Source organism: Cygnus atratus, chromosome 14, assembly GCF_013377495.2.
Source record: "Cygnus atratus isolate AKBS03 ecotype Queensland, Australia chromosome 14, CAtr_DNAZoo_HiC_assembly, whole genome shotgun sequence".
Taxonomy (NCBI): Eukaryota; Metazoa; Chordata; class Aves; order Anseriformes; family Anatidae; genus Cygnus; species Cygnus atratus.
The window spans coordinates 1,340,957-1,366,835 of record NC_066375.1 but is presented as its reverse complement, the minus strand read 5'-3'; the positions used below and the strand labels follow the sequence as shown (position 1 = coordinate 1,366,835).

The following is a 25,879-nucleotide window of genomic DNA, read 5'->3' as shown; positions in this document are numbered from 1 at the left end:
CTGCTCAGGTTTGCAGGTGCAGAGAAGGAGGCTGGGGGCTGCCCAGTCCTGCGCTGGGGGCTGCAGCATCGCTGGGCCCCCGCCCAGCACCCAGCTGAACAGCCCACCTGAGTGTAGGACAACCAAGATGCTTTAAAAAACAAAACAAAAAAAACCAAACACAAGTAGAAGCAAGCAACTACAGCAAGGGATGCGAGCTCTGAGCCACAGGGAGGAGGATGTGGAAGTTTGCTGCTGCTTTTTTCCTTTCTCCTTTGGCGGTGTTCTCTTACAGCTTGGATGCAGTCGCAGCAGGACTTGGCGGGGTTATGCCCGCGGCTGCTCCCCCCGCTGCCCTGCTCTGCACCCGCACAGCGGCTCAGGCACAATGCTCGGAGCCTGGGAACGCTGCGTAAGCAGGAAAAGGGGAGACGCAGCGTCGGTCTGGCGCGCTAATCGCTGCCTCTGCTCTAGTCCATAGTGTGAGGGATTTCGTGTGTCTGCGCAGCCGGAGCTCGCTGCTCCTGCGGCTCTGCGGGGGGGGTGGGAGAATTCCAGGTACTGCAATCCCCTAAGGCAGCGCCCTACAAACCCAGTTACCGTCCTCCTGTATTAGTGGCGGGTGCTGGAACAAGCTTGTGCTACGAAAAATAGAAAAAATAATTAAATAATAAAATAATAAAAAAAAAAAAGCCAGTTGGGGTGATGTAGGAGGACATTTGCAGAAGGACAACCCCAAGGCGCGTGCTGCTGGGGTCTGTGCGGCGCAGGGTCAAGAAGCAGGATCCCAGCGCTCACGCCCCGTGCTTCCCCGGGGCCGTATCAGCTAATTACCGCCGGGCAGCCCCAGCTAATTACCGAGGCACGGCCCCCAGCTAATTACCGCCCAGCCCGCCCCGCCCTCGCGCCCATCCTCGTGCCGGCGGGCAGGGGGCGGGGCCCGAGCCCGTGGGAGGAGCCCGAGCGCCCCGCCCCGCCCCCGAGCGGCTCCGCGGGCGGCGGAGGCGGAGCCGCGGCCGCAGAGGGCGTGTCCCAGCCGCGCGGCCGCTGATTGGCTGCGGGCGCGGCGCGGGGGGCGTGGCCGGGTGGGGGCGCGGCGCGGCGCGGGCCGGTGGCGGCGGCGGCGGAGGGGGGAGGCGGCGCCGGGAGCCGCGAGCCCTGCCCGGGCGGCGGCCACGGAGCGGCACCGGCACCGCGCCCGCACCGGGACCCGCACCGGGACCCGCAGTCTCGGCCCGGCCCGGCCCGGCCCGGCCCCGCGGCGGCGCCCCCTGCCCGGAGCGGCGGGCTCGGAGCCCCTCGTTGCAGCCCCCGTTAAAATCTGGGGGTAATCCGTTGTTGTTGTGGTTTTTGTTTGTTTTTTTTTTTTTTTTTTTTAATTGATTTCCGTCGGCTCGCGCCGCAGCGCCGGCATCATGGGGCTGCCGGCGCTGGAGTTCAGCGAGTGCTGCCTGGACAGCCCGCAGTTCCGGGAGCGGCTCCGCTCGCACGAGGCCGAGCTGGAGAAGACCAACAAGTTCATCAAGGAGCTCATCAAGGACGCCAAGTCGCTCGTCGCCGCCCTCAAGAGTGAGTGCGGGCCGGGGGCGGGCCCCGCGGCACCCCCACCCCCCCCACCCCCCCCCCACACACCGTCCCCCGGCCCTGCCCCGCGGCCCCCCGCCTCCGTCCCCGCCGCCGGGGACCGGCCCGCGGGGTAACGGGGGCTGAGCCCGGCTGCTCGCGGCGGGGAGACCCCGGGGGAGCAGCCCCCGGGGACCCCCAGCACAGGCGCGGCCCCGCACCGCGCTGTGCCCCCACCGCCTTCGGGGCGAACAAAGGCTCGGGGCGCTGCGGGGCTGGGATCGTGGCCGGTGGTCGCGTTCGCTTCGTTCTGGAAGAAGCAGCGCGCCGCTGCCCTGCCCTTCGTGGGCAGCGCATCCTAGAAGCTGCCGCGGGGTCCTGGCGGTGCCGCCCTGCCCTGCCCCGCTGTGGGTTGGGTGGGCTCCCCGCGGCAGGTGCCCCCAGGCGGGCTGCGCTGCCGCCTCCTCTCCCCTTCTCCTCTCCCCTTTTCCCCGCGCTCGCCCACTGGCTGGCTCAGCTCGCTGCCTGCACCGGCGTGCCGGGGAGCCGGCGGTGTGCGGGGCCGCGCTGCAGCCTCTGCGGGGTGCAGTCGGTGGGCTCGGCGGGGCTTTGACGATCTTCGAGGTCTTTTCCAACCCGAGCGGTTCTGCGGTTCCGTGAACGCATCTCCAGGTTAAATCCATCTCCGCGTTAAATGCCAGCTCCCGCAAAGGGCTGCGAGGCCGCCAAGGAGCCGGTGACGGGGCCCGTGCTGCCCTGGCAGGGCACGGCAGTGTTGGTCCCAGGCCTGGCTCCGGTTTCGGAGCACCTCGTCCAGCTGTGCTGCCGCGGGCCAGCGGCGATGCCCACGGCTTCGGGACTTGAGCCCTGGGCAGGCTCTTGCCCTGTGGGTTACCCGTGCGGCGGCCACCAGCCACGTGCTGCGTCAGCCTCGGTCACCGCTTCCTTCCGTGGAGGCAGAGGAGGTGTGAAGCCCTGCCGAGCTGCGGGGCTGTCACCTCTCGGGGCGCTCGGCTGGACGTGGGTGGAGCTGGCAGGGCTGGCGGCTCCATCTCAGCATCTCCCTGCATGGCTCTCGAGGTGCCGCGGCTCGCCGGGAGCTCCAGCCGGTGCCGGTGACAGATGGGTGCCCCTCCTCCCAAGCCCTTGGTCGGTGTCTCCAAGCGGCTCGTGCTCCTCAGCCTGGCTGTCGGCAGTGTCTGGGGCTCCTTCTGTGGGTGTCACCGCCGAGGGCGTGCAGGGCTCGGGTCCCCCAAAGCCCCAGCGTGGCCGCGCTCCCCTCCCGGGGTGAGGGGCTTGGCCGGCGGCTGGGCTCCTAGCAGAGGGCGTCAGCGTGAAACCGAAACTTCTTGAGGTCTTGGCAGTGTCCTCTCGCATTTTCCTTCCTCTTGTGCTTTCGTGAGCGTTTCACATCCTCTTTGTCTCGAGACGGGCGCTGGGTGTGAGGGAAGCGTGACTGTGTGGCGGGGAGGGGCGGCGGGGGCAGGATCGGTGCCGAGGTACGCGGTGAGGAGGGGGCTCCTTCCCCAGCGCCTGGCAGAGCCCCCACCAGCACCGTGCTGGGTGCAGCGGCCTGCTGCTGCTGCGTGTCGGGGCCCACGGAACTGGCTCCAGTGCGTGTCGGGAGGTCCCCGCGTGGATTTTGTGGAGAGGCTGGTGTGCGGTTACCCTGGTTTCGCCCTTTGTGAAGGTGTAGGACAGGATGATACCGAGTCGTAGCGTTTCTTAACTTCATGTAAAAAAAAGAATCCAGGAGGTTGAAGACAAACCTCGTTTGCTGGTGGGCTGGTCCTGTTAAATATCCTGTGATGTCTAGGGCACCTCCGGAGTGTGAGTGATTACAAGGATGTAACGCTGCTTTTCCCAGGGAGCATCTGTCCCTGTTCCTATTGTCTCCCTTTCCTGCTCGCTGGCAGCGAGAGCGACCTGGTTTTCAGCGGAACGCGTCCCTCTTTCTCCCCTGCACGCCACACGTAAATTATTCACAAAGTTTTGCAAATGCGGAGGAGACCTGAAGTGAGACACAGATGATGGCCTGGCAGCCCGCACGCTGGGGGACTTGGTCCCCGGCACGGGAGCCGTGGTGACCGACGTTACCGGGGTTGTTTTTTTTACCCCTTCGTGTCCCCTGTGGGTGGGCAGGGGCCGTGCCCACGGTGCCAGCGTCGCCCCCAGCCCCGCTGCCCCCGGGGCCTTGGTGAGCTCGGCCCCACGCGGGCGGTGTTTGTGCACAGGGAAGATGGGGGCTGAGGGAAGGGAAGGGGCCGGTCGCAGCCTGGGCCGTGGCCATCCCTGTGCCTGACCCTGGGTTTCTGGGCTGGTTGGGTGCATTTCGGGCCCCCTGCACGGCACCCGGGAGGCCCAGAGGTGTTGCGGGCTCGTCCCCTCCTCGGGCACCGTGTGTGGGTTGGGGACAAGGCCGTGCCGCGGTGCCGGGGAGGGCAGCCCCGTGCCGAGCCACCTGGGTGCTGCGTTTGTTGGTCTGCTCTGTTCCGCCTGCTCCCAAGCACTCGTTTGAAGCCACCGAACTGGTCCCTGCCTGGCGGCGGGGCCCGGCCTCGGGGCTTTCTCCTGGTGGCGCGGAGCTGGGGCCTCGCCATCGCAGGGGGGGACGGGGCTTGGCGCGGAGCTGGGGCAAAGCCTGCCCTCTGCGCTCTGCCCTCGGTGTTTTTAAGCAGCCTGGGACGAGTCCCTTTCCACCGCCGGCACGCAGCCTACAAATCAAAACGGGTGGCTGCGTTCCTCCTCCTCATCGGCACGGAGAGCTTCGGCTGCGGGCTGTGCGTGCTGGGATCCGGTGCCGTGCGGGTTTGGTTGCGTTTCTCAGCAGCCTCTCCCCAAAATCCAGCCCTTGTCAGGTGCGCGTGCCGGTGATCGTGCTCCTCCTCTGCAGCGGTGTGCTCCTCAACGGGGGTGCTGCCATGCTGTAACTGGAGCTGGTGCCCCGGTCTGAAGCTTGCCTAGAAGCAAAAGTGAAACTTTTTTCCATTATTTAACCTGAGCGATTAATTCCCTTTTGGTATAAACAAGGCTTATTCTGGGAATAAGGAAATGCCTGAAAAGACTCCGAGCAGTACTTTCAGCTGCCTTTCGCTCCAGCGAGCTTTGTTCCCCGAGCAGCCAGCCTTGCTGCCGTGTGCTAGTGGCTCTGCAGAGCCCCCCTTCAGCCCCCAGCCCCTGGCAGATGTACGAGCGAGGCATTTTCCCCACGGGTTCCTGTTGTCTCCCCAGCGCAGGAGCTGGGCGCGATGGTCTCCATCTCCTGTGTGCAGTGCTGGGCGGCCGCGTGCCCGTGTGTGAAACCCAGGTCTAAAAACCTTGCTGTTGAGGGCGTACACGGGGGTGAAGTTGGCTGGCCAGGACCCTTTAATTTTGGGCTGTAAGCGTGACACAGCCAGGGAGCGAGCGGAGGTGTGCCCTGGATGCCCTCGTTCCACCTCTCCCGGGCAGAAGCCCTCGGGCGTGCTGGCAGAAGGGCTGGGGCTGGGGCTGCTCCGCTCCTGGGGTAGAGGCCCCTGTGGTGGATGTGGGCAAATTTTGGGGGAGGAAACCCAACCCCCCCCTTGATGGTTTTCATCCCTTTTACCCGACTCGGCTCTGGAGGAAGCAGTAACGACCCAAGCCTCCCTCCTACGTGCAGGCTGCGAGGAGGGATGAGACGCAGGGAGTCAGACCGACCTTGCCAGCACCAGCCCGTATGTTTGCAGGTGGCAGCAGTAGTGGCGAGGGATGCGCTGGTGGCTGGGAGGCGGCGTTACCTCTGGTATTTGGATTTGAAGGAGAAGGAGCGCTGTGCTTTCTGGAGGCTGGAAACAAATCCCCCCGCTGGGGCAGCTGCGGCTGTTCGAGTCGGGTCTGCTCCGGCCGTGCCCTGGGGAGCGGTGCTGGGACGCGGTGCTGAGACGCGGTGCTGGCAGCTGGAGGCCCGGCCCGGCGGCAGGGTCATCTACACGGAGCCCAACTGCACCTTCAGCTGCTGGGGGGGCCCCAGCTCCTTCCTGCCCCCCCCCCCCCGGGTGCTCCTGGAGGGACTGGGGCTGTGCTGCGAGAGCTCGCCCCGTGCCGTGCCGCAGCGCCCAGACCCAGGGGAGCTGCTGCTTTTACCCCGCCTGCAGATTCTCCTGCCCTGATGCTCAAGCTCTGTTAGGCGCTCGATTCCTGTTTCAGTCTAATTGCAGCAGGTGATGGATGGGGTCTCGTGCTTCTAAGTCTGGCTGCTTCCCCTAGATCTTGCTGGGGCGCTGCTGTGGGTTCCCTGCTCTGCGGGTTTCCTGCCGCCCACCCCAACGCGCGGCAGCCTGGGTTTGCCCAGGTCGGAACCTGCAGGGAGATCCCCCAGCAGCTCGAGCGGGCATCTCTGGTTATGTGCTGATCGTCGGTGACACCTTCGTGCACTGGGAAGCTCGTGGCTGTCCCAGTTACCTAATCTGCAGAAGTCCTGCGCGAGCTGGGAGGCGAACGTTATCCCCACCTCGCTGCGTCACAGCCCCTGCCCGCGGCCAGGAGGGAACCGGGCACGGTTCAGGGCTTAAAACCTGGGTTTTCTGCTCTGCTGCCTCCTCCGCTCCCCACCGCCGTGTCCCCGTGCAGCCTGCGGGAAGGAGCGGGCGTGGGGCACTGCGAGGCTTCCCCGCTGCCTCCCTGCTCCTTGCCTCTGCCAGCCAGGCACGGCACCGATCCGAGCGGCAAAACGCAGGACTTTTTTTTTTTTTTTTCTGAGATGAGTTGCTGTGATTTTTCTGCTTCGTTTGTCCGGCGAAGGTGCAGTTTTGCAGCCGGCCTCGGCCTCGGGGCTCCGCCGTGTCAGGAAGGATTTTCCACCTGCCCGTCCTTTCCGCGGGCTGCAGGGGAGGTTTGTGCTGCGGGAGCCGCCCTGCTGGCGGCACCTGGGCCGGAGCGCTCCTGCCTCCTTTGCATGACCTGCGCGGCTTGTGGAGCCACGCGTTTAATAGCTTGTCTGGAATTTTATTCAAATGAGGTGCAGCACAAATAACAATGATACTCTGCTTTATTTCCAGCACAGCTTAAAGGCTCCTCCTCTGCCTCCCCAGTGGAGGTTAGCAGCAGGAATTGCTGCGCTGGGGGGTGGCCGGATCCGGCCCCACATCCGCGCCAGACGAGGAAGCTGCAGAGCAGAAGGCTTTGGACGAGCAGGACAGTTTGCGTTTGTGACGATGCCTTTTACATCCTGCAGGGAGGCAGCTCATTAACAGAGCTCTTGCTCATGTAGAGCTTTGACCCGGAGGCGCGCGTCCCGACGCAGTGCTGCGGTGACGCTGTCGGGACAAGTGGCTGTCCCCATGCGTGGCGCTGGCGCGGCGAGGTGTGCTGTAAGCAGGGGGGTCAAAACGAGAGGTTAAAACCAGCCCTTGAGGGATGGCAGGGATGTGTCGGGGAGTAACGAGCTGCTTTGAAACGATCCTGACTGCGCTGCCAGAGCCGGCATAGCAAGGAAGCGCGCGCTTGTGCTTTGAGGAGGAAAATGTAAGCAGGGGGTGGCTCAACACAGGGTGGGCGCGGAGGGGACCTCTCCTGGAGGGGCGCTGGGTGGGCTGCCTGGTCTTCCTGCAGCACCAGGCACCTGCTGGCTACGCTGGCAGTGCACTTGGCTCCACGGCAGTTTCGGCAGGGCCGTGGCTGCGCTGGCGTGCCAGCAGGACCAGCAGCCCCGCGGAGCCAGGCGGTGTGAGCACGGTGTTCACCCGCATGCTGGGGGCAGCGGGGGGGTTTGTGGTTTTGGGGGCATCAACCGATGATGACATTCAAGACTTGTGCAAGGAAATGCTCTTTCCTTGGTGGTGCCGGGGCTCCAGCAGCTCTGCGGGCTGCACCGAGCCGGGTGGGAGCTGCGGCTCCTCCCTGCACCGCATCGCCAGTCGCAGGCAGCGGCAGCGCCCCGGCACGAGCGAGATAAGGACGGAGTGCAGTGCCAGCACCTGCTGCTCGTCTGGAGAAACCCCTCACCCCATCGGGGCTCGTCCCTCCGTCCAGGTGGATGGAGCAGTGGCAGCTGGGCACCCGGCACGGCGATGCCGAGGTCCCATCCAGGCTGGTGGGGCTGAGGCATCGCTGGGGCTCCCCCTGCGAGGGCAGAGAGGTGACCCGCGCGTCCCTCTGCTCCTGCAGCCAGCCCTCATGGGCTTCTCCCCGCAATGAGAGGAGCGGTGCCTGCCCCAGCCCCAGGTCTGGGCTCTGCGCTGCTCCCTTGCCCGCCCCGGGCTTTTTGAGTGCACAGGCTGTGGTGTCCGGGCTCACGTCCCTCCACCAGCGCTGCTCTGCCCGAGCAGATGGGTCAGCGAGGGGCTCCCGAAGCAGCTGGCCTGCACGAGGTGCGGCAAAGGTGATGTTACGGAGCCCGAGCTGTGGTTCTTCTGGTTCGGAGCGTTTTGGGCAACCCTTCAGCTTCCTTTTGGCACCTTCCAGCAGCTCACCCAGCAGGAGGATGTGCCGTGCCAGGTATTCATCGCCGCTTTCTTTCTTTCTTCCTTTCTTTCTTTCTTTTTTTTTTCTGATGTGTCAATTTTAAGCACAACCAAACGAGCCAGCTTCATATGCGGCGTGATAAATAGATTTAGCGTGACCCGGTGTGGGTGGGGAGTGGAGAGAAAGCGAGGGGGAGCTTGTACTCAGCTCCGCACAGCTTGTTCGCTTCACTGCTGCTCCGCGTGAATCATCTCCCTTCTCCTCCGCGCGTGTGAGCGAGCTGTCACGGCGCGGCCGCTCCAGCAGAGCGGGGATGTTTGCGTCCCTTCTCCCGGCACGCTCCCCCCGCGCCGTGAGCCTGCTCCCGCCTGCTCGTCTTCATTGCTCCGTCCCGGCGGCCCCGTGCCCGCTGCGGGCGCGTGCTCCTGGGGCACCGCCCGGGCTCTTCGAAGCCTGGATGGCTTTGGTGCGCGTGGAGGAACAGAGCTGCCGTTCCCATCCCGATTTCTCCGAGGCGCTCACCGGGGCCGCAGGTCGCGGTGCTGGCCGGGCTGCGTGCCCGCTGGGACACTGCGGGGCGCTGAGCGCGGCGCAGCGCGGGAAGGGGCCGTGTGTTAGTGCCAGGCTCGCCTCTGCCTGGGTTTACGCGCAGCACACGAGCCTCCGAGCCAGATGGTCCCTGCGTGCGGAGCGGCGGCGAGGCTGCGCCGCACGTGGGCCGGGGCCGGCGGCGCGGGAGCGCTCAGGAAGGGGCCGCAGATGTCGCTTCCTCCGCGCGCTGCCGCTCGGGCACGCGGCGCTCGCCGGGGCTTAGCCAGCTCGTGCGGCAGCTCTGCCGTGCGGTCGCTTTGCTTGTTTTAATCTCCTGGTGTTTTTGATTAACTCTGGTTCAGGCTGGAGAGGAGGCGTTTTGCTGGAGCTCGCGGGGAGGCCGTGGTGGCCACGCTGCCCCCGGGCCCTGCCGCGTGTCCCCGCGCCCCTTCCAGCTGGGGACACGGTGACAGCTCGGTGCGTGCTGCCCCACGCCTCCCCTCCGGCCCGGCTCCGCAATTCTCCTAAAGACAAAAATGCTGCCTTTGTTCCGGGCTGCAGCGCAGAAGAATCTATTTTCAAAAGATACAGACTGCTTATCTACAGGCAGGCAATAAATAGCTCATAAAACTGTTGGAAAACACGAACTTTTTTTTTTTTTTCCGGGGACAGGAGCTGCAGCGCTCGCTTGCACGCAGTCGGTGCCGCAGCGGGAACTGTGGGGCCTCTCTGCTGGCCCCGGGGCTGGCGCTTGGTGGCCCCGCGCTGTCCCCCACCGCACCCGTGTGCTGGGTGGTGGGCGTCTGGGTGCACACCCACGTGCTTGGATCTCTTTAGCGGCTCCCGACCCTGCTGCGGGACCCGGGGGAGGCGGAAGGGGGGCTCTGTGCCCGCGGGGTTACCTGGCGAGCCAGCTGGGGCGTGCCTTTACGGTGGCACTCGAAATAATGAAGGTTTCCGTTCACTGCTTTTTTGTAGCAGAACCGGTGTCTGGCCAGAACGGTGCCCTCGTCGGATGCTGGTTGCTTAGCAATGCTTTAGAAAAAATAACCCAGCGCACAACAGGCGCTGCGTGGCGTCGCCTGCGTTCCCTCTGCGGCCGGCACCGCTTCGCCCCGCGTGCGCTGGGCGGCGGGCGGAGCGCGGCTCTTCCACTTCTCCCAAAATCCGGGGGCAGAAGGGCCGGGACCGCAAGTGCTGCTGTGCTGGGTCGCTGCTTCCCGACCCAGAGGCTCCGGGGTTTGTCCCTGAGAGATGGGGGGCGTCTCCCCACCGCGTGGCATCTCCAGCCCTTTCCACCCCTGGCCCCGGCGCTTTGGGGCTGGTGCTGGTGGCAGTGCCCCGGGCGTCGCGGTCACCCCAGCTCCCTCCTGCGCCGCTCCTCACGCCCGTGCCTCTGCAGGCACTCGGTTTATTTCTTACTTTTTTTTTTTTTTTTCCCCTGTCGAAGCAGGGAAAAATTGACTCATTCGTCGGTGACATTTCCGTGAGCACGGTGGGATTTTTTGCTCTTTGGTGGAGGAGCAGCGGAGGCGAAAGGATTTCCGCAGGCTCTTGGGGAGGAAGGGGAAGGAGGCTGCTGCGGAGCTGCTGGATGGGGGCGTGGGGCTCAACCCGCTCTGCTGGGACCCGGCCCCGGCCTCGGGCAGTGTGGGGGTCCCGGGTTCAAAAGCTGGGCTGCTGCCCCATTCCTCAGGTCATCCCACAGCCAGCAGAGCGCTTTTCCTTTATGTGTGGCTCAGTTCTTTTTTTTTTTTCATGTATTTTTCCCAAATGTGCCCCTGAGAGCTGCTTCCTTGGAGGTGAGATCTTCATCCGCGTCACCTGCTGTTGTGGGGCTGTGCCACCGCGGAGGGTGACAGCTCCTGGGTGTCACCAGAGGGGCTCAGACCGCTTCCCCCGCCCCGAGGCACCCCCAGTGTTTTGGCACCTGCCTGCTGAGAAATGGAGCAGGCTCCCTGCTGGGCTAGCCATTAACTAATTAGATTTAATAACAAACTAATCCAAATGCGTGGCTACTGCCTGGGGTAATCTGCTCTTGCGCGTGGTGTTCACACATGGTGTCTGGTCGGGGGCTGTGACAAGGGGCTGTCCCCCCGCGTGGGGACACTGCCAGCACGGTGTGCGGGCTGCCCCGCTCGGCCGTCTGCGCTGCTGATGGTTATTAACTTGGTCAGGAGCATATTTCTTTTGGATTAGTGTCCTCTAAATTGATTAACTGTCTCAGACAGAGCATTTTATTCTAATGAAATGCGATTCCAGGCTCCAGTCAATGAATTATTATGGCAACGAGGGTAAAGTAACCTGCACTGCTTCTGTAGGTCGTCCTTCCAGGTTTTCAGCAGAGGAGAGAAACAGAAAGGGCTCGGAGGAGGAATTGCAATTACGGAGGAGCTCAGAGGCCCAAAGCAGGCGCTGCGGCGGCTGGGGACACGGCTGCTCTCCTCCAGCCTCGGAAGGGACGGGGGAGAGGCTCGGTGCGGCTGCTGCCCGCACGCTGGGCGCTTTTTTGTGACCCATCCGACGGCGTTGTGCACGGCACTGCTGGGTGCGCGCCCCCGAGGATCAGCGCTTGTGCCCGGGGCAGCGGCGGAGCTTTTCCGTGCTCCTGGGGGGCCTGTGCCGTGGGCAGTGTCAGCAGGCTGGGGCTGCACGGGGCCCCTGCTGCACATCGGGGCACGGAGACTCTCTGCTCGCCCACGGCGTACCTGGGGAAAGCCGGTGGAGAGGGCTGGCGGGTGGCTGCGGGCGAGGGGGGCAGCAGGGCACGGGCATCCCGTGGGCAGGGGGAGATGCAGCACTCAAAACCCCCGCTGCCGGCACGAGCTTGAAATGACTTTCATAGTTTCGGGCTTACAAATGGCAAGCGTGAACGACACGATGGCCGCTCCGTCTGTCCGCATTGCCGTCCTCGCAGCAGCGCCGTTCCCGAGTGCCTTTGCTGACCCTGCTGGTGCCGTTAGCCCTGTGCTGTTCCCCACGGGCGCTCCGGCAGCCTGCAGGGTCTGTCGGGTGGCTGCCTCGGGGCGTGCCAGCCGGGGCGGTAGCTTTCCATTTCCCTGCCTCTCCCCTGAATTCTCCAGGCACTTGAGCTGTCACCCGCCTTTGCCGTTTTGACGTATCCTCCCCCTGTGCCGGGTGCGTCGGACGCTTACGTTTGGTTTTCTTCCCAGCCCTCCTCTGCCCCAACCTGTGCTCGGTCCCCTCGGAGCCCGGCGGGCTCAGCCCCGCTCTCGCCTCGCTGCCAGCAGCCCCTTACCGATGGGATTGTGGGTTAGGAGGGGCCTGGGGGGAGTTCTGCTATAAAACAACACCAGGATGTGAACGAAAATAAACACGGGGAAAAGTGCCAGACGTGGTAGCTGGGTGGGGAAGCAGAGCAATGTGTTTTGTTTGGTTTCACCGCTAAGCACGCGAGCCGTGCGGTGGCCGGGGAGGCAAGGCACCCTGCGCGACCCCGGCACTTTGTGGGCGCCAGCCCCCGCGTGCACCCCCGGGACGGCTCTGCTGGGGGGTCCCCGTGCGGCCGCCCCGTCCCACACGCAGCAGGAGCACCGGGCTGTTTTCGCAGAGCACAACACCGGCGGGTGCGTGGGTCATGCTTCTGCCCGTGGTGTTGGTGGCCGCGCTCGTCCCCTCCTCGTGGAGACCCACCCGGCGTTTCGGTTCCCATCACGGTGCCGCCCAGCCCCAGGATGTCGCAGTGTCGGTACCCGGCTTCGAGCCCCTTCTCCTTCTGGGTGCCCACAGAGCGTCCTGGGGGCTGCGAGCGCTGGAGCCCCTCGGGAGCGGGGGGACGTGCCCAGTGTGTGCCTGCCTGCCTGCAGCCGGAGGTGTCGGCCTGCAAGGCTCTGTCGGAGCAGGGAGCCCTTTGGGGCCATTTGCTTCGCTTCTTCCGTGGGATTTGCGTGCGGCTTCCCCGAGCTGACCGTCAGGAGGCGGCTGGCAGCGCTCTGCCTGGTGGCAGCACGCAGCTCTCGCAGCCTGCTCCAGCGTTGCTCAAGCCGTCTGGTCTTCTATCGCTTTCCTTCACCCCTGCCCCGCGTCACCTCTGTCCTTTCTGCTCCCGGGCCTCTGAGCTGGGTGCTCGTGCAGCCCGTTAGGTGCCTCGGTTCCCCCCTACATAACCTTAACGCAGAGCCGGGGTAGGGCTGAGCTGCGCTGCGCCCTAAACGCGGTGTTTAGTGCTGAACGGTTTGCATTGGAAAATCCCCTGTGGTTTATAGAGCCCGGGGCTGCTCGGCCCTGAAGCTCCTGGGCTGTGCGGAGCTGTGCCCCCCTCCCCAGCCACCAGGCTTTGGCAGCTCGGCGGCGAGGATCATCTTGACAAGTGCAGTTTGCATACCAGGAGTAACTTCCAAAGAGATCCCAGATGATGCGAAGTGTTAAAATGTATTTTCATGAAGGGATTATTGAAGACTTCTGAGAGGTAAATTTCCCCATGGATGGAAACCTCGGAGCAATGCCCCTTTACGCCGGGCCCCCGGGGACCAGCTCAGCGACCACCCCGGGCGTCTCGGTTTCCCTGCAGTGCTGTGCAGCTCTGATGCGCCTCGGCCACCGTGGGACAAAATCTGTGCCACCAGAGCTGCTGCTATGATTTCGTTGTAATAGGAAGTGCATGGACAAGTGCTAAGAAAAGCTGAACAGGAAGGGTGGAGAGCTGTGGTGAGATTCGTGCCCGGAGCCTGGCGAGCACAGGGTCTAGACCAGACCAAAATGCCCCGAAACTGCAGAAGGTTCGGGCTGGTGCAGTTCAGAAAAAGCACAGATACTTTGGGGCAAGAGGAAGAGGGCTCCAACTAATGATCAGTTTCCTCAACCCAGGAGGCGGCAGCTGGGAATAGCAGAGCAGCGAGCTGTGCGTGAACCAAGGGAAGCGGCACGGCGACGCTTCCACGGGGCGCCTGGGGACCGGCTGACGAGCGCTGAGGAAGAGCCCCCAGTGCTGTGCTTCGCTTCCTTCCGTGGTGGGGACGTGAGCTGTCCTTGCAGGGCCCACGAGGGGCTTTCCTCCGTCTGCATCTCTCGCTTTCTGCTAACTCGGAAGAAAAGGCAGAGGCTCGCTTCCCCCTTCCCTCAGCTTCCAGCGGGGCTCCACGTCCCACGGCAGCCCAGGACCTGCTGTCCCCAGCGCTCCAAGGAAACCTCCTTCACCTTCCTGGAGCTCCGGCAGCATTTCCAGGAGACCTGACGTCCTCCTGGCTTCATTTCTCTTGGATCTTCGGTGCCGTTCATCAGGCGTCTCTTTGCAAAACATCCTGGCCTGGCAGCGCTCCCACAGCAGCGAGCAGCATTAGTGATTTGGGGGTGGGCGATGACGTGGCCGGGGTGCTGGCTCGGTGGGGAGCGGAGAATAATTTTAGCTGTGTAACCAGGCAGGCCTGCCAAAGACTGACTTTGTTTTTCACGAAGCGCAGAACTTTTATCTCTTAAAATACCATGAAAATAATTCATGTCTTCAGTGTGTTACTCAAATCTGATCTGCTATTTGAGCCCAGTCAATAGTCCCATTCATCCCACAATGGATTCTCTGTCCTTCTGGCAAACATTTTGCCGTATGAATCCACTTTGAGTGTGTGAAGCGAGGCATATGATGATGCATGGGCTGGAGAGCAGCGCAGTGTGCTCGGCTGGTTACAGCAAAGGCTGAGCGGGAGCTGCGGCAGCTCCTCGGTCTGAAACCTTCGTGCTGTCGTGGACAGGCCACTTGGTTTTTTTGGGGGTTTGCACGTTCAAACTTCCCACGTCTCCGCTCTCGGGATGGGGGTCTGGGCACCGAGGGGCTGTGGCCCATGGGGACACCGGTGGGCTCTGCTGAACCGCTGCGTTGCGGACAGGTCGTGTACGTATTTGGGGAACTTTCTCTTCAGGATGGTTGCAGGGGGTGTGAATAAAGCCAGGGCTCCGTGCCTGGCCTCCCGGGCACGTGCTGGTCGTCGCTCTGCTTTGCTCCGTTGTCTTGCTTCAGGTCTTCCTTAAGAGGATGTTCTGCGCGGGTGTTTTTAAGGAAGTGAAATGCAGCGAGCTGGCCTGCGAGGGGATTTTCTTCTCTGAGCTGCAAACGTAGCACAGCTTCTTTAAGGCGCTGCTGTTCGGGGCTGGGCTGCTGGGCACAGACACACAGACAGACACACACACACAGACAGACACACGCACGGCACGGTCACCTCCTGCACCGAGTTCCCTTCTGCCGCCAGCCCCGGGGTCGCCTCTCTCCTTGTGTTTTTTTTTATTCTCCCTCTGGTGCTGAACCCTGGGCAGGGCCTGCCGGCAGCTGTAGGCCTGCACTACACCACTGATTAGCCCCAGCCGCCCGGCACATGAGTTGTTTATTAAATGAGTCGGGGCTAATTGTGGGGGACGGCTGCGTGGGGCCCGGCTCGGCGAGCCCCCCAGGCCGGGGGCTTCTCTCCCCGTAGCCCGAGCAGGCGTCGCTCGGTGGCGATGAGACCTTGTGCTTCTGCAGTACCCCCCTGTGAGCGTACGGCTGCGCTTTCTGCTCTGCCTTCTGGTTCCGAGTTAGCGTGGGGTCATTTTCTGGTGATGCCTTCAGTCTCCTTGCCAAGAGAATTGCTCTTGAGATGTTCCAAGAAGCCCGTCCTGGGCTCTCCCGTTACGTGTCCCAGCTGCTCTGCTCGCATGGTCCCCGAGCAGAGGGAAGGGCTGCAGAGGCCGAGGGCTGCAGCGGGGCCTCCACACGGCTTAAACAGCTGAGCCAGAGCCGGTGGCTGCAGAAAGGGGCTGTTAGGAGGGTCAGCCCACCTTTAGCTTTGAGCCGCACGCCTCCCCTCAGCCCTCTCCTCCTCTAGGGCCGTTAGGGGCAGCCCCAAAACACGCGGACCCCCGGCTTTCACAGGGGTGCCTGCGTGGGGCTTGTGCCCAGGCGGTTTTTAAACGATAACCAGAAGGTGGATCGTAAAGCAGATGCAACTTCCTTTTATTTCTGAGAAGCTGTAAGGGATGTGTCAGCGAGGGGGGAGCTGATGGCGTGCGCTCTTTGGGGCTGTCAGAAGCGAGCGCTGCGACGCCAGCGAGCGGGCTGGACGCGGGGGAGCAGACACGCAGTGCCCCTGTGCCATGGGGCAAGGGATGCACACAGCGGGCTGAGGGATGCTCCTCGTCGCAGTGACAGCAGGGCAGAGGGCAGGGGTGCTGAAAGCAGCTCCAGTGCTGCCGGGGACCCTCCCGTCCCTCCTGCCGACCATGCGAGGGGCTGCCTGGCCCGGCCGGACGAGCCCGCTGCTCCCTGCCGCGGGGGAAGGAAGGGGCAGGCATCGCGGTTCCTGTTGTGTCCAATTCGGCTTTAAATATAGGTTATTAAGCAATTTTCTTCACAGGAAGTGTAGAAACACCACTCTGGGTGAGAACAGAGTGTTTCAGGAGGGACAGGCGCTGAACCTGCGGCGTAGCTTGCGGCCGGCCTCCCGCGTCCCCGTGCCCTGTGCAGCGAGATCCGCCCGATAACCCCGAATTTCCCTTGGCACCTTTGGTCTGTCCCTTCACCTGCCTGCGGTGCCCCCGTGGTGACACCCCGCTGCCCCAAGGGAGACGTGCCGGCGGGTAGTGGGTTTGCAGGGCACGGAGCAGTGGAGCTGTGCACAGGACGGGGCTTTCCTCGCACCGGGAGGGTGCGCACGGACGGGGTTACGAAATCAAAGCGCCTTCGTTGTAGGGCCGGCCTTCTGCAGCGTTTCCAAATGTCTTTGGGAAGGGCTTTTTACTTAAAAACCAAACACTTCAGTCCCTTTGCGGTTACAGAAGCTGCTTCCCAGAAGGATGATGCAGCTGAGTGCTGAGGGCCGGGAGGTGACACTGGGGAGGGCTGAACAGGGCGAGTGGGCGTGAGGGGCGCGGGGACCCCAGGCAGGAGAGGGGCTGTGGGCTGCTGTCCTCTCGGTCCCTGTGAATGTTGGAAGGAGCCCGGGTCCTGGAGCTGTGAGGCTGTGCGGACAGAGGTGCGAGCTCTGCTGTTCGTTACCTGACCTGTGCAGGTTTGCCTCGAAGGGTGTCAGCAGCCTTGCCGGTGGGACCCGGGCACAAAGGCAGCTCAGGGGCGCTCGCACCACGGGTGGACGCCGCCGGGACCTGGCTGCGGTTCAGCTCGAGGTTACGCAAGGGACTCGGAGCAGCATGTGAGCCGCGCATGGGGCTGCTGGGGAGCGGTGGCTGTGGGTCAGCCTCCCCGCTGGGCGCCCTGCCGGGGGCTGCGGGCCCCACGTGTAGCTCCTGGTACCCGCGGGCTCTCAACCCATCACTGGAGCTCACCGCTGCTCTCACGCCCTGCCCAGCAAGCGGGGTGCGTGGCGGTGTCACTGCCCGCTCCTTTCACGTCCCTCGTCCCCAGCTGCCTGCAGCTTTCTCCCTTTTGGCACCCTGTCCGAGTCGTAACCCTCCTCCAGGAAGGGCAGAGTTCTCAGGAAGGGGAGCGCTACTGTAGCTGTTCCCGTAAACGTTTGAGCTGGTAACCCTATATTGCAGTAACGAGCCCATACATCACTTTTAAAAGGGCATTTTATTTAGATTGCTCGTTGCCGTGGTTACGCAGCTGGACCTCTGGCATGCCGTGCTCGTGCCTGCTTTCTGTCAGATTGACTTTCCGAAAGGGATCCTCCTCCTGAAACGGGTGCGGGGAGCGGGGCGCCTCGGGGCACAGCACGGCACCGCCTGCAGCACCGGGTGGGAATGGAGAGGGGGAACGCAGCAGGTGGGGGAGAGCGTGGGGCAGGAGCTGCCCCTCGCCAGAGCAGAGGGGAGGACAGGCAGGAACAGCACGGAAACCCGGTGACTGCAGACTTAGCCAGTGTTTTAGCACGACGCGTGAGTGAGCGCACTGACCCGCATCGGCATGCAGGCGCCTCCCCTGCCTGGCGCGGGAGGGGAGGGCAGCGAGCCCCGGCTGCACCAGTTGCCTGCAGGTGAGAGGGATTTGGGGTCAGCGCCGCTCAGCCCGGGGGTGTCTCCCCCTTCCCAGACACAGGTAGTGTCGGGGCGCGGAGGCACGGCTGGTTCCCGTGGCCACGGGCAGCCCGGGGGCTCTGCAGCGTGCACAGCTCCTGGCCGGGCTGCCAGGAGGCCCCGCGGGCACTCGGCCACCACGCGGCTTCCAGAGCTGGTGGGGAACAGCCCCGAGCAGCCGCACGGCCCCGGCCGTGCCAGGACCACCACCTAGTGGTGCCCAGGCCCCAGGCCAGCCGCGTTGCTCGGGCGGGCAGCAGGATTTTTCCGGCTTTGTGGTGGTTTTGCCCGATTTCGTGGCTGGTTGGTGAAGCCAGCCAGAAGCTGGAAGCAGAACTCGTGCAGCGCGGGTTTGACTCATGCGCGTGGGGAGCTGCGTGGTTTCGCTCGCGCACGAGGGGAAGCAGAAGTTTCTCCCGAGCCTTCGCAGGATTTTGTTTGTTCGCCCGCAGCCCGGGGGGAGGCGAGCGTCTGTCAGCGAGCTCTGCCGAGGGGCGAGCACCCTGCTCGCCCTGCCCTGCCCTTCCCCACACGCCGTCCCTCGCAGTGCACTTAGGGCTTGTCCTCCTGCCGGAGGGGGTTCCCTAAAACGCTGACGTGCAGTGGGATGCGAGGATGCTGGTGGGCTAACGGGGACTGGGCCCCCCTGCGCTGCCCATCTGCTTTTCTGGCCCAGCCTGCCGCTAATTTTAGCTGCTGCAGCACCCCGTGAGTTGGTTGTGTCACTCAGCGAGCAGCTGGGAGCGATTTCCCTTTATCGCCGCCACGCTGGGAGTTATCTCCTTCTCCTTCAGCCTCTCCCCTCTCTATTTATACGTGCTGTGGGCCATCACGCTTGGTGTGCCCCTGCCCCAGGCAGCAGTGGGAGCGAGGGGACGGCAGCCCCCGGGGCCGGGTGTCCGTGAGCCTGGCCGGGTGGCCCGGGGTCAGCGCGGAGCTGGCGGGGAGGAAGTGGCTCCTCAAGTCATTAACGTCATCTTCTCATTAACGTCCTCTCCGTTTCCATTCCAGAGGAGGCAGGAGGCTGCGGGGCTCCTGGGGGCTGGGTTGAAGCCTCCGAGCTGCCGAGGGCGTGAGGAGAGGCGCGGGGGGGCCGTGCCGGTGCTGCCCTCAGTAACTCCTGGGGGTCCCCGAGCAGCCGAGCCCCTGCTGCCGCCCGGCCCTCTCCCTGCCGGCATTTCACGGTTTTCCGGCTGCCTCAGGAGTTGTGTGACGGCAGCTGGGCGCAGCTTTGCTCGTGGACTGCGAGGTGGGCAGGATTAGCCCCAGGGATACGAGCAGACACTGGGAGAGCAGCTTTAATGCTAGGAGAAAGCTTTAAAGTCCCTTATCGCCCAGGGAGAGCAAAATGCTCCAGTTCGTCTTCGGTTCTCTTCTGGCAGTGGGTGCCTGAGAGGGGGACGCGGTCTTTATGTGCACGCACGTTTGCCACCGCTGTTCGGAAAGGGAAAAGCTCACTGAATTTTGGGGACGCTGGGTGCAGCGATGCACAGGGGATTTAGCAGGACAGGATCCTAGTGCCGCCTGCGTGCCCAGAGGCCCCGCGTTGCTGCAGTTCGAGCTCCCCGCCGAGCTGGCAGCCTTGCGGTGCCCGGGGGCATGTGCAGGGCTACGGGGCCGGTTCGGAAAGCCAATCCTGGATCTGCTCAGGTCAGTGAAGTAATAACTTAATAGGATTCAGCTCTCGGAGAGAGTCTGTGACTCGTAAAGCAATCAACCTCTGCTGGGACGCCCACAAACAGGGCCTGGGGGCAGCGGGGCTGTGCCCACATTGGCAGCGGTGCCCGGCCGTGCCGTGGGCTGTCACCCGCCGTGTTCGCCCCAGGGCGCTGGGCTCGGGGCCCCCCCGAGGCTGTCACGGCAAGAAGCTGAGGCTGCCTCTCCCGTGGCGTGTTTGGGGGTGCTGGCCGGGACCCCAGTGCCCATCCCTGGGGTGTGCAGGGGAGGAAGGGGCCCCCTCCAGTGGGTCCTCCTGGGGGTTGCTGGCTGGGACCCCGTGCCCACCCGTCATGCCGTCGGTGGGCTTGTTCCCCGGCTGACGCCCACGTTTCCCCTCTCCCCGCTGTCTCTCGGCAGATCTGTCGTCAGCCAAGCGCAAGTTCGCCGACTCCCTCAATGAGTTTAAATTCCGCTGCATCGGCGACGCTGAGACGGACGACGAGATCTGCATAGGTGAGAGCGGGCGCTGCTGCGGGGGGAGCCTGGGCCCGCTCCAGACCCCCGGGCTGAGCAGCGCACGGGGTGGGAACACATGAGGACACCAAGGGAGCCGGAATTCCAGCTGGGCTATCCCCTGCTCTGTGGAAACGATGCATTTCTCCTAGTTCAACTTCCACAAAGTCTTCACGAGGAGAACAGCTGCTGCTGCTTGGCTGAAGTCTGCCCCTACCAGATCAGAAAGGAGGAAGATTGCCAGTATCTGAAACCATTTAGATTATCCAGCCCTTTGCCCTTTCCCGTTTGAGGGCAGGGATCTGGAGATATCACGGCCAGAGATCCTGCCGGGGGCTGCGATCTGCAGGAGAGGAGCAGCAGCCTGCCTCTGTGGCTGCACCCCCTGCACGGCCGCGTGTGAGCAGCCGAGGGCGGGTGATGCTGCGCAGCCTGGGCTGGGCCGAGCACGGGGCAACTTCATCCCCTGCGCTCCATGTTACCCCGTGTCTGCCCAGGCTGGACTTCCTAGAGCTTATTGTGCGTGTAGTGTGCAGCCAGCAGAGCGAGTGAGCTTTAGTCCTGATTTGCTTGCTTATTTGTTCCCAGTCTAAGCGCAAAGAGCTTTCTCATCCAGGCAGGGCTGGGTGTCAAGTGAATGCAGTGCGCTCGCTGGGAAGGCATCCCCAGGCTGATAGCTGCTTTGGGCGTTATTTCCCCCAAGGTTTGAGGGCAGGCCCTTGCTCCCAGGTCCCCGCAGCAGCCAGCACGGCAGGGTTCGTGCTGCCACGGAGCTGGTGGGCAGCCAGAGCCAGCCTGGGAGGCGGCGAGCACTGGAAATGTGTTGCTATGGCTACTCGGATGCTCGGAGTTAAAAAAAAAAAAAAAAAAAAAAAAAAAAGCGCTGTTAAATGCTGAACCTGTTGGTGTGTCCGTTGCAGCCAAGTCCCTGCAGGAGTTCGCCACGGTGCTGCGGAACCTGGAGGACGAGCGGATGCGCATGGTACGGCCCCGAGAGGGGGAGCCCTGGCGGTGGCACCGCTGCTGCCGGGAGGTTTCAGCTCCGGTCAACGGTGTGACGTCCGTGGCAATGTGTGTGCGGCGGTGCTGAGGGCACAGCGGGCTCCAGGCCCCTTCCCTCACCCATGGCACTGCTGGGGCGAGCAGAGGGAGGGCGCTGTCAGCTTCTGGAAACATCGCAGGGTGCACTGGGGTGAAGAGCAGGTTTGGGGCAAGCCGCTCAGCCTCCCTCCTGGAGCCCAGTCGGATGTGCAGGAGGAGGAGGAGGAGGCACGGGGGTTTGCAGGAGAGGGTCCTTGGCACAGCAGACCCCAGCGGAGGTGTGCCCGCAGGGAAGGAACAGGGGTGTCGAGGGGCACGGGGGCTGAGCTGGACACACGGTGCCTGGGCGCACGGTGCACTCAGGTGGGGCTCTAGGGGAGGTGAGGTGACTTTTCCCTGTGTGTGTCTGGCAGATCGAGAATGCCAGCGAGGTGCTGATCACGCCGCTGGAGAAGTTTCGCAAGGAGCAGATTGGTGCCGCTAAGGTGGGTTACTTCTGCATCGAGTCACGGCCTTGTCTGTGGCTCAGAGGCAGGGCTCGGGGCTGCTCGGTGCCAAGGGCCCTGGTGTGCCACAGGGACGGGCCCTGCTGGCCCCGGCTGTGGGAGGGGACGGGGACAGCCCAGCTCCTAATAAAGTGCCTCGGTGCTTCCCAGTTCACCTGCAGGCAAGTAATGCACTGACGTGAGCCGTTGGCCAAAAATCACGTGCCAGTTTCAGCGAACTTTTTTTCTTCCTCCGAACCAGAATTTGCATTCTGTGAGATGAGCTCACAGTTGTCTGAAACCCTTCAGCTCCGTGCTCCCTCGTTCCTGGCACGCTGCAGACTCGGGTGGCTTCTGGCAGCCCGGGTGAACCTGGGAACACACCCGTGTGTCTGAGGCTGATGTGGGACAGTCTGTCCCTGCCGGCCTTTCTTTCCTGCCTTTGTTCTGGAATTAAAAACACTGCCTGTGGCTCTGCTGTTGTTATAACAACCTGCTGCTGCCCGCAAGAAGCACGTGCCACTGAGCTGGGGCAGTGTTTGCATGGCAGCGGTGTGCCTTGTCCCAGGGCCGATCCGACTTGGTTTATGCAGCTGAAAAAAAAAAGAAGGAAAAAAAAACTACAAAAAGGGATCCCGCAGAAGCGAGCCAGTTACCAACGTACCGTGCCAGGTTCTGCAGATACAGCCCTTCTCCCCTGCTGGCAGCAGTACCTCGGCCAGACAGACTGGGGTCGCCCGCCCCGATGTCTCTCCGGTGCCCTTAGAAGCGGGCGCTGCATGCGTTGGGTGCCGCGGGGTGCCCCCGGGGCTCTCATGGACACGGCTGTCCCCGTGCACACCAGCCCGGAGCAAGGCTGTGCTGCCGTGGGGCTCATCCTGCTGGTGCGGGCGGCAGCAGCCACACCGCATCTCGAGGCAGCGAGACGGGGCTGGGCCCGCGGCCGGGGTGGAGGTGTCGGGGAGGGAGCCCACGGGCTCTGCTCTGCTCGGTGCGAGCCGCCCTCGGGGCACTGGTTGAATCTCCCATGGCTGGATGTCCTCGCACAGCACCCTTTTTTTGGCCTGACCCTCAGCCTTGTTTCTCCTCCGTCTCCTGGTGCCGCTGCGTTCGGGGTCGGAGCGCGGCGGAGCAGGCGGTGCGTCTGAGCCCAGCCTGGTGGGTAATGAGAAACAGGCGCGGGGCGAGGGAGCTGCTCTGCGGCCGCTGCCTCCGTTTGCCGTCCAATTTGGGCTCTTCAAAGCCTGTCTGCTCTGGGTGTGGCTGCAGGGTTGCTATCGGGTTTTAGAACAAACTTAAAATAAACCCAGCTGCTTTGCCTCGCGCGGGCTTTTCCCAGCAGAGGGTTAAGTTTGCGGGAAGCTCCCAAGTTTGCAGGCTGGTGGCTGACTTCTGCGGGGCTGCAGAGATGCACAAGGCAAGGCTGGGCTGACATCTGCCTTTCCCAAACATCCGAGTTACGGTGCCATCGTGCTGATGACACACGGGATGAGCTGCTGCCCGGGGATGGGAAGCGAGCAGAGCCCTGGCACTGGGGTCGCCTCCCTGGCTGCGCTGCCACCCAGCGGGGCCTCGCCTAGCCCCAAATCCCTGGCTTTCACCTGCGCCCAGCCCCCTGGGTCTGGTCCTGTCTTGTATGGGCTGAGCGGAGGGTGAGCAGCTCCCACCCAGGGGGTCCCGTGTAGAAGGGCTGCCATCGAGCCTCCTCCTGCTGGCGCAGCGCTGTCGGCTGCAGCATCACAGTGTTCGCTCTGTTTTGCAGGACGCCAAAAAGAAGTACGACAAGGAAACTGAGAAGTACTGCGGTGTCCTAGAAAAGCACTTAAACTTGTCTTCCAAGAAGAAGGAATCCCAGCTTCAGGAGGTGAGAGCAACGTCTAGTTTTCCATGTCTGCCAGTAACTGTTGAGCTTTTTGAATACTTTAAGCAGCTTACAGCAGTGGTTTTCTTGGCTGTAAACTATTTTTTTTCTCATGTTGGCTGCGAGAGGCAGGTTTTCCCCTCTTCCTTTAATCAAAGGGGACAGAGCTGTTTTGGTGAGTAAGTCAGAGAGATCCCAAAATGGATAGCAATCAAAAAGGACAGAGAGTTTATAATTAAAGAGCGTAGCAGAAGGGAGCTGGTTCTGCTGCAGGCTTCCTGTGTGCCACGGCAAATCACGGACGTCTTTATTTCCCTTCTCTGGAAGTGGCTGTGCTGGCTTTGAGCTTCGTGAGAAGGGTGATCAGGCTTAGTGCTTCTAAACTGCTTTGTGGGTCTGTTGCTTACTTGGGATGCAGTTTGCTGCAGTGCCAAATGCTCTTACTGGGTGAGCGCGCTGAATTTTCGGTCGTTTCTTCCGAGTCTGGAATTCCTCGAGCTGGCCAGGGCTGGCTGGTCCCTGCAGGACTTGCAGGTCCCTGCAGGGCTTGCTTTTGGGCAGGGTGCTGGTGTGTCCCCAGCTGCCCCTGGAGGGGGGCAGTGGGTGCGGGCGCTGCCCCCTGTGCCGGAGCGGTGTGCGGACCCGCTCTGACTCGAGAGCAGATCTGCACGTCTGTGGCGCGAGGAATTACCTTCCACCAGAGCAGAGGTGAGGAGGGGCGTGGATCTGGGCTGTGAGCGAGTGCTGCCCTGGTGTGGGCGATCTGGGTTCGTCAGCGCCCTGCTGCGTGGTCGCACCCGTCCGTCCTGGCGGCTCCCGGCTCCTCAGCAGCCTTTTAAAGCCATGTTTGGTTCCTGTTTGAAATGCTATCGCGAGACACCCGGGTGGAGGGGTTCCTTCTGGAGAGAGGAGCCGCTTGTGGCTGTCGCAGTGACGTGCAGAGCTGTGGTGCTGAGCCCCGGCCAGAGGACGGCCCTGGGGGGCTGCGCAGGAGCCCAGGACGCCGGGCAGTGGGGTGCTGTGTGCCGTGCCGTGCCATGCCGTGCCGTGCCGGCTGCGTGCAGGATGCTGCTACTGGTGGGTGCTCGGCAGCGCTGGCTGCTGGTGCCATCTGCTGGCATTTTCCACCCCAAACTTCGACTTGGGCTTTTGCTGCGAAGGCTGGAGCCAGCTGGTGCCTGCCAGGAGCTGGGGTCTTTTTCCCCTGCGGCACTGGAAGAAGCAGCCGTGGCAGATGTGCACAGAGCAGTCGCTGATGGGATGGTAACGTTTTAGGAAAGCCAACACCGACCGTTTATTAGCAGTCTGAAGCCTCAATAGATACCCTGATGGCTGAGAGACGAGGGTTTGTGTCCGGGTGATTGGGTGTTTTATATTTCCTAATCCCTTCCTGCTGTCCACATGTGGAGGGTGATAGCGGCCACATGTGCAACTGCTGTAGCAAAGCCAGGAGAGAAGGAAACCATGGGAATTCTCTGCTGCTTTGGCTGCTGACCAATTAAATAACACGCTGAGTCTAACGTGCCATTTAACTCCTGGCAAAGTTATTTCATTGCATCATATTTTCTGCTTTTCAGAACTCGATTTGCTAAACATCTCGGCCTCTGCACCGCAGACACCCAGCACAAATGCTGGTGGCAGGTCACGGGGAAAATGTTCCATTTCACGGCGGTGTCCCAGGGAAAATCGGGAGCAAGCCGCTGTTAACATGCAAGCGGGCATTTGCTGGCTGCGTTCTGCAGCGGGCGGGGGCTCCGTGTGTGCAGCTCTGAGGGGTCCCTGGGGCAGCGTGCCCCGGGCTGGGTTGCGTTGTTTGGGATGGCACTGAGCAGTGACCCCGTCGTGGTGTGTGCTGGAGGCCCCGGCAGCCTCCTGTCCTGTCCTGTGCGCGGTTTTCCAGGCAGCAGAGAGCTGCTTCGTGCTGTCGGGTGTGCGGCAGCTTCTCCTTTTTCTCACTTCTAACTCGTGCTTTTCTACCCAGCTGTCGGGGAGGTGAGAACGTGAGTCATCAAACCCCTTTTTTTCAGCTGAAGAAGGAGCCTGCTCGTGTGCCTGAGGTTTATATTTAATCGCTGTGCCATCTGTCCAGCCCTGGACTGGTGTCTTTGCGTTCTGCACGGGCACGTCCCCATTGGACCCAGATGTCCTCTAGCTGTGCTCCCAGCCAGCGCTGACTTTGTCTTTCCTCTTTAACCTCCCCGGCGCTTGCAGGCAGACAGCCAGGTGGACCTGGTTCGGCAGCATTTTTACGAAGTCTCCCTGGAGTACGTCTTCAAGGTGCAGGAGGTCCAGGAGAGGAAGATGTTTGAGTTCGTGGAACCCGTAAGCGAACGCGCAGCCCTTTCCGTCCCACAAAGAGGGGTCCTGAGGAATGCAGTATCACACGGAGCCAGGGCTCTGCAGCCTGCCCCGGCAGCGCCCCTGTGGGGCAGGTTTTGGGGAGGCAGCAGGAGATGTGCTTTGGGCAACCCCTTGGTGCAGGCACAGGGCTGTTAACTTGGCCCCACGCACACCCAAAACATTTCTTGGTTCTACATCTCTGCTGTAATAGACTGGCCTGTGGTGTCTGCTGGCAACTAAAAGGAGGACAGATTTGACCAAGGAAAAAAAATAGAGTCTGGAGAGAACTGTAACGTTCACAAGGGAAAAAGTATGCAGGAGTGACAGAGGTAGAAAAAATGGGTTTTCTGGGATCTGCCTTTGCTCAGTGCTAGGCCGTTTAGAGCTTCTCTAGGAAATGCAAAACCTCCTCTGCAGTTTGCAAGGAGTAATTGCCTCTTAGCGAAGAGTAACTCAGAGCCGAGGGGAGCGTGAGCGTGGCTGTGGCTGCCTGCTTTGCCTGGCACGTCCTGGCTCCCAGCGAAGC

General features: G+C 62.7%; 1 protein-coding gene across 2 annotated transcripts in view; it reads left to right on the top strand.

Annotated features, from left to right (window-relative positions):
* Positions 1-1,205: 1,205 nt before the first annotated feature.
* ARHGAP26 (Rho GTPase activating protein 26) overlaps positions 1,206-25,879 on the top strand; it is a 132,054-nt gene continuing 107,380 nt past the window's right edge. The window contains exons 1-6 of one of the 2 annotated variants that reach the window (XM_035560602.2): positions 1,206-1,548; positions 19,531-19,626; positions 20,547-20,608; positions 21,081-21,152; positions 22,915-23,016; positions 25,225-25,335. In XM_035560602.2, the coding sequence (XP_035416495.1) occupies positions 1,395-1,548; positions 19,531-19,626; positions 20,547-20,608; positions 21,081-21,152; positions 22,915-23,016; positions 25,225-25,335 (597 nt within the window). In that variant the 5' untranslated portion in view covers positions 1,206-1,394. The remainder of the gene's footprint in view (positions 1,549-19,530; positions 19,627-20,546; positions 20,609-21,080; positions 21,153-22,914; positions 23,017-25,224; positions 25,336-25,879) is intronic. The other variant, XM_035560603.2, reaches the window with a different exon arrangement.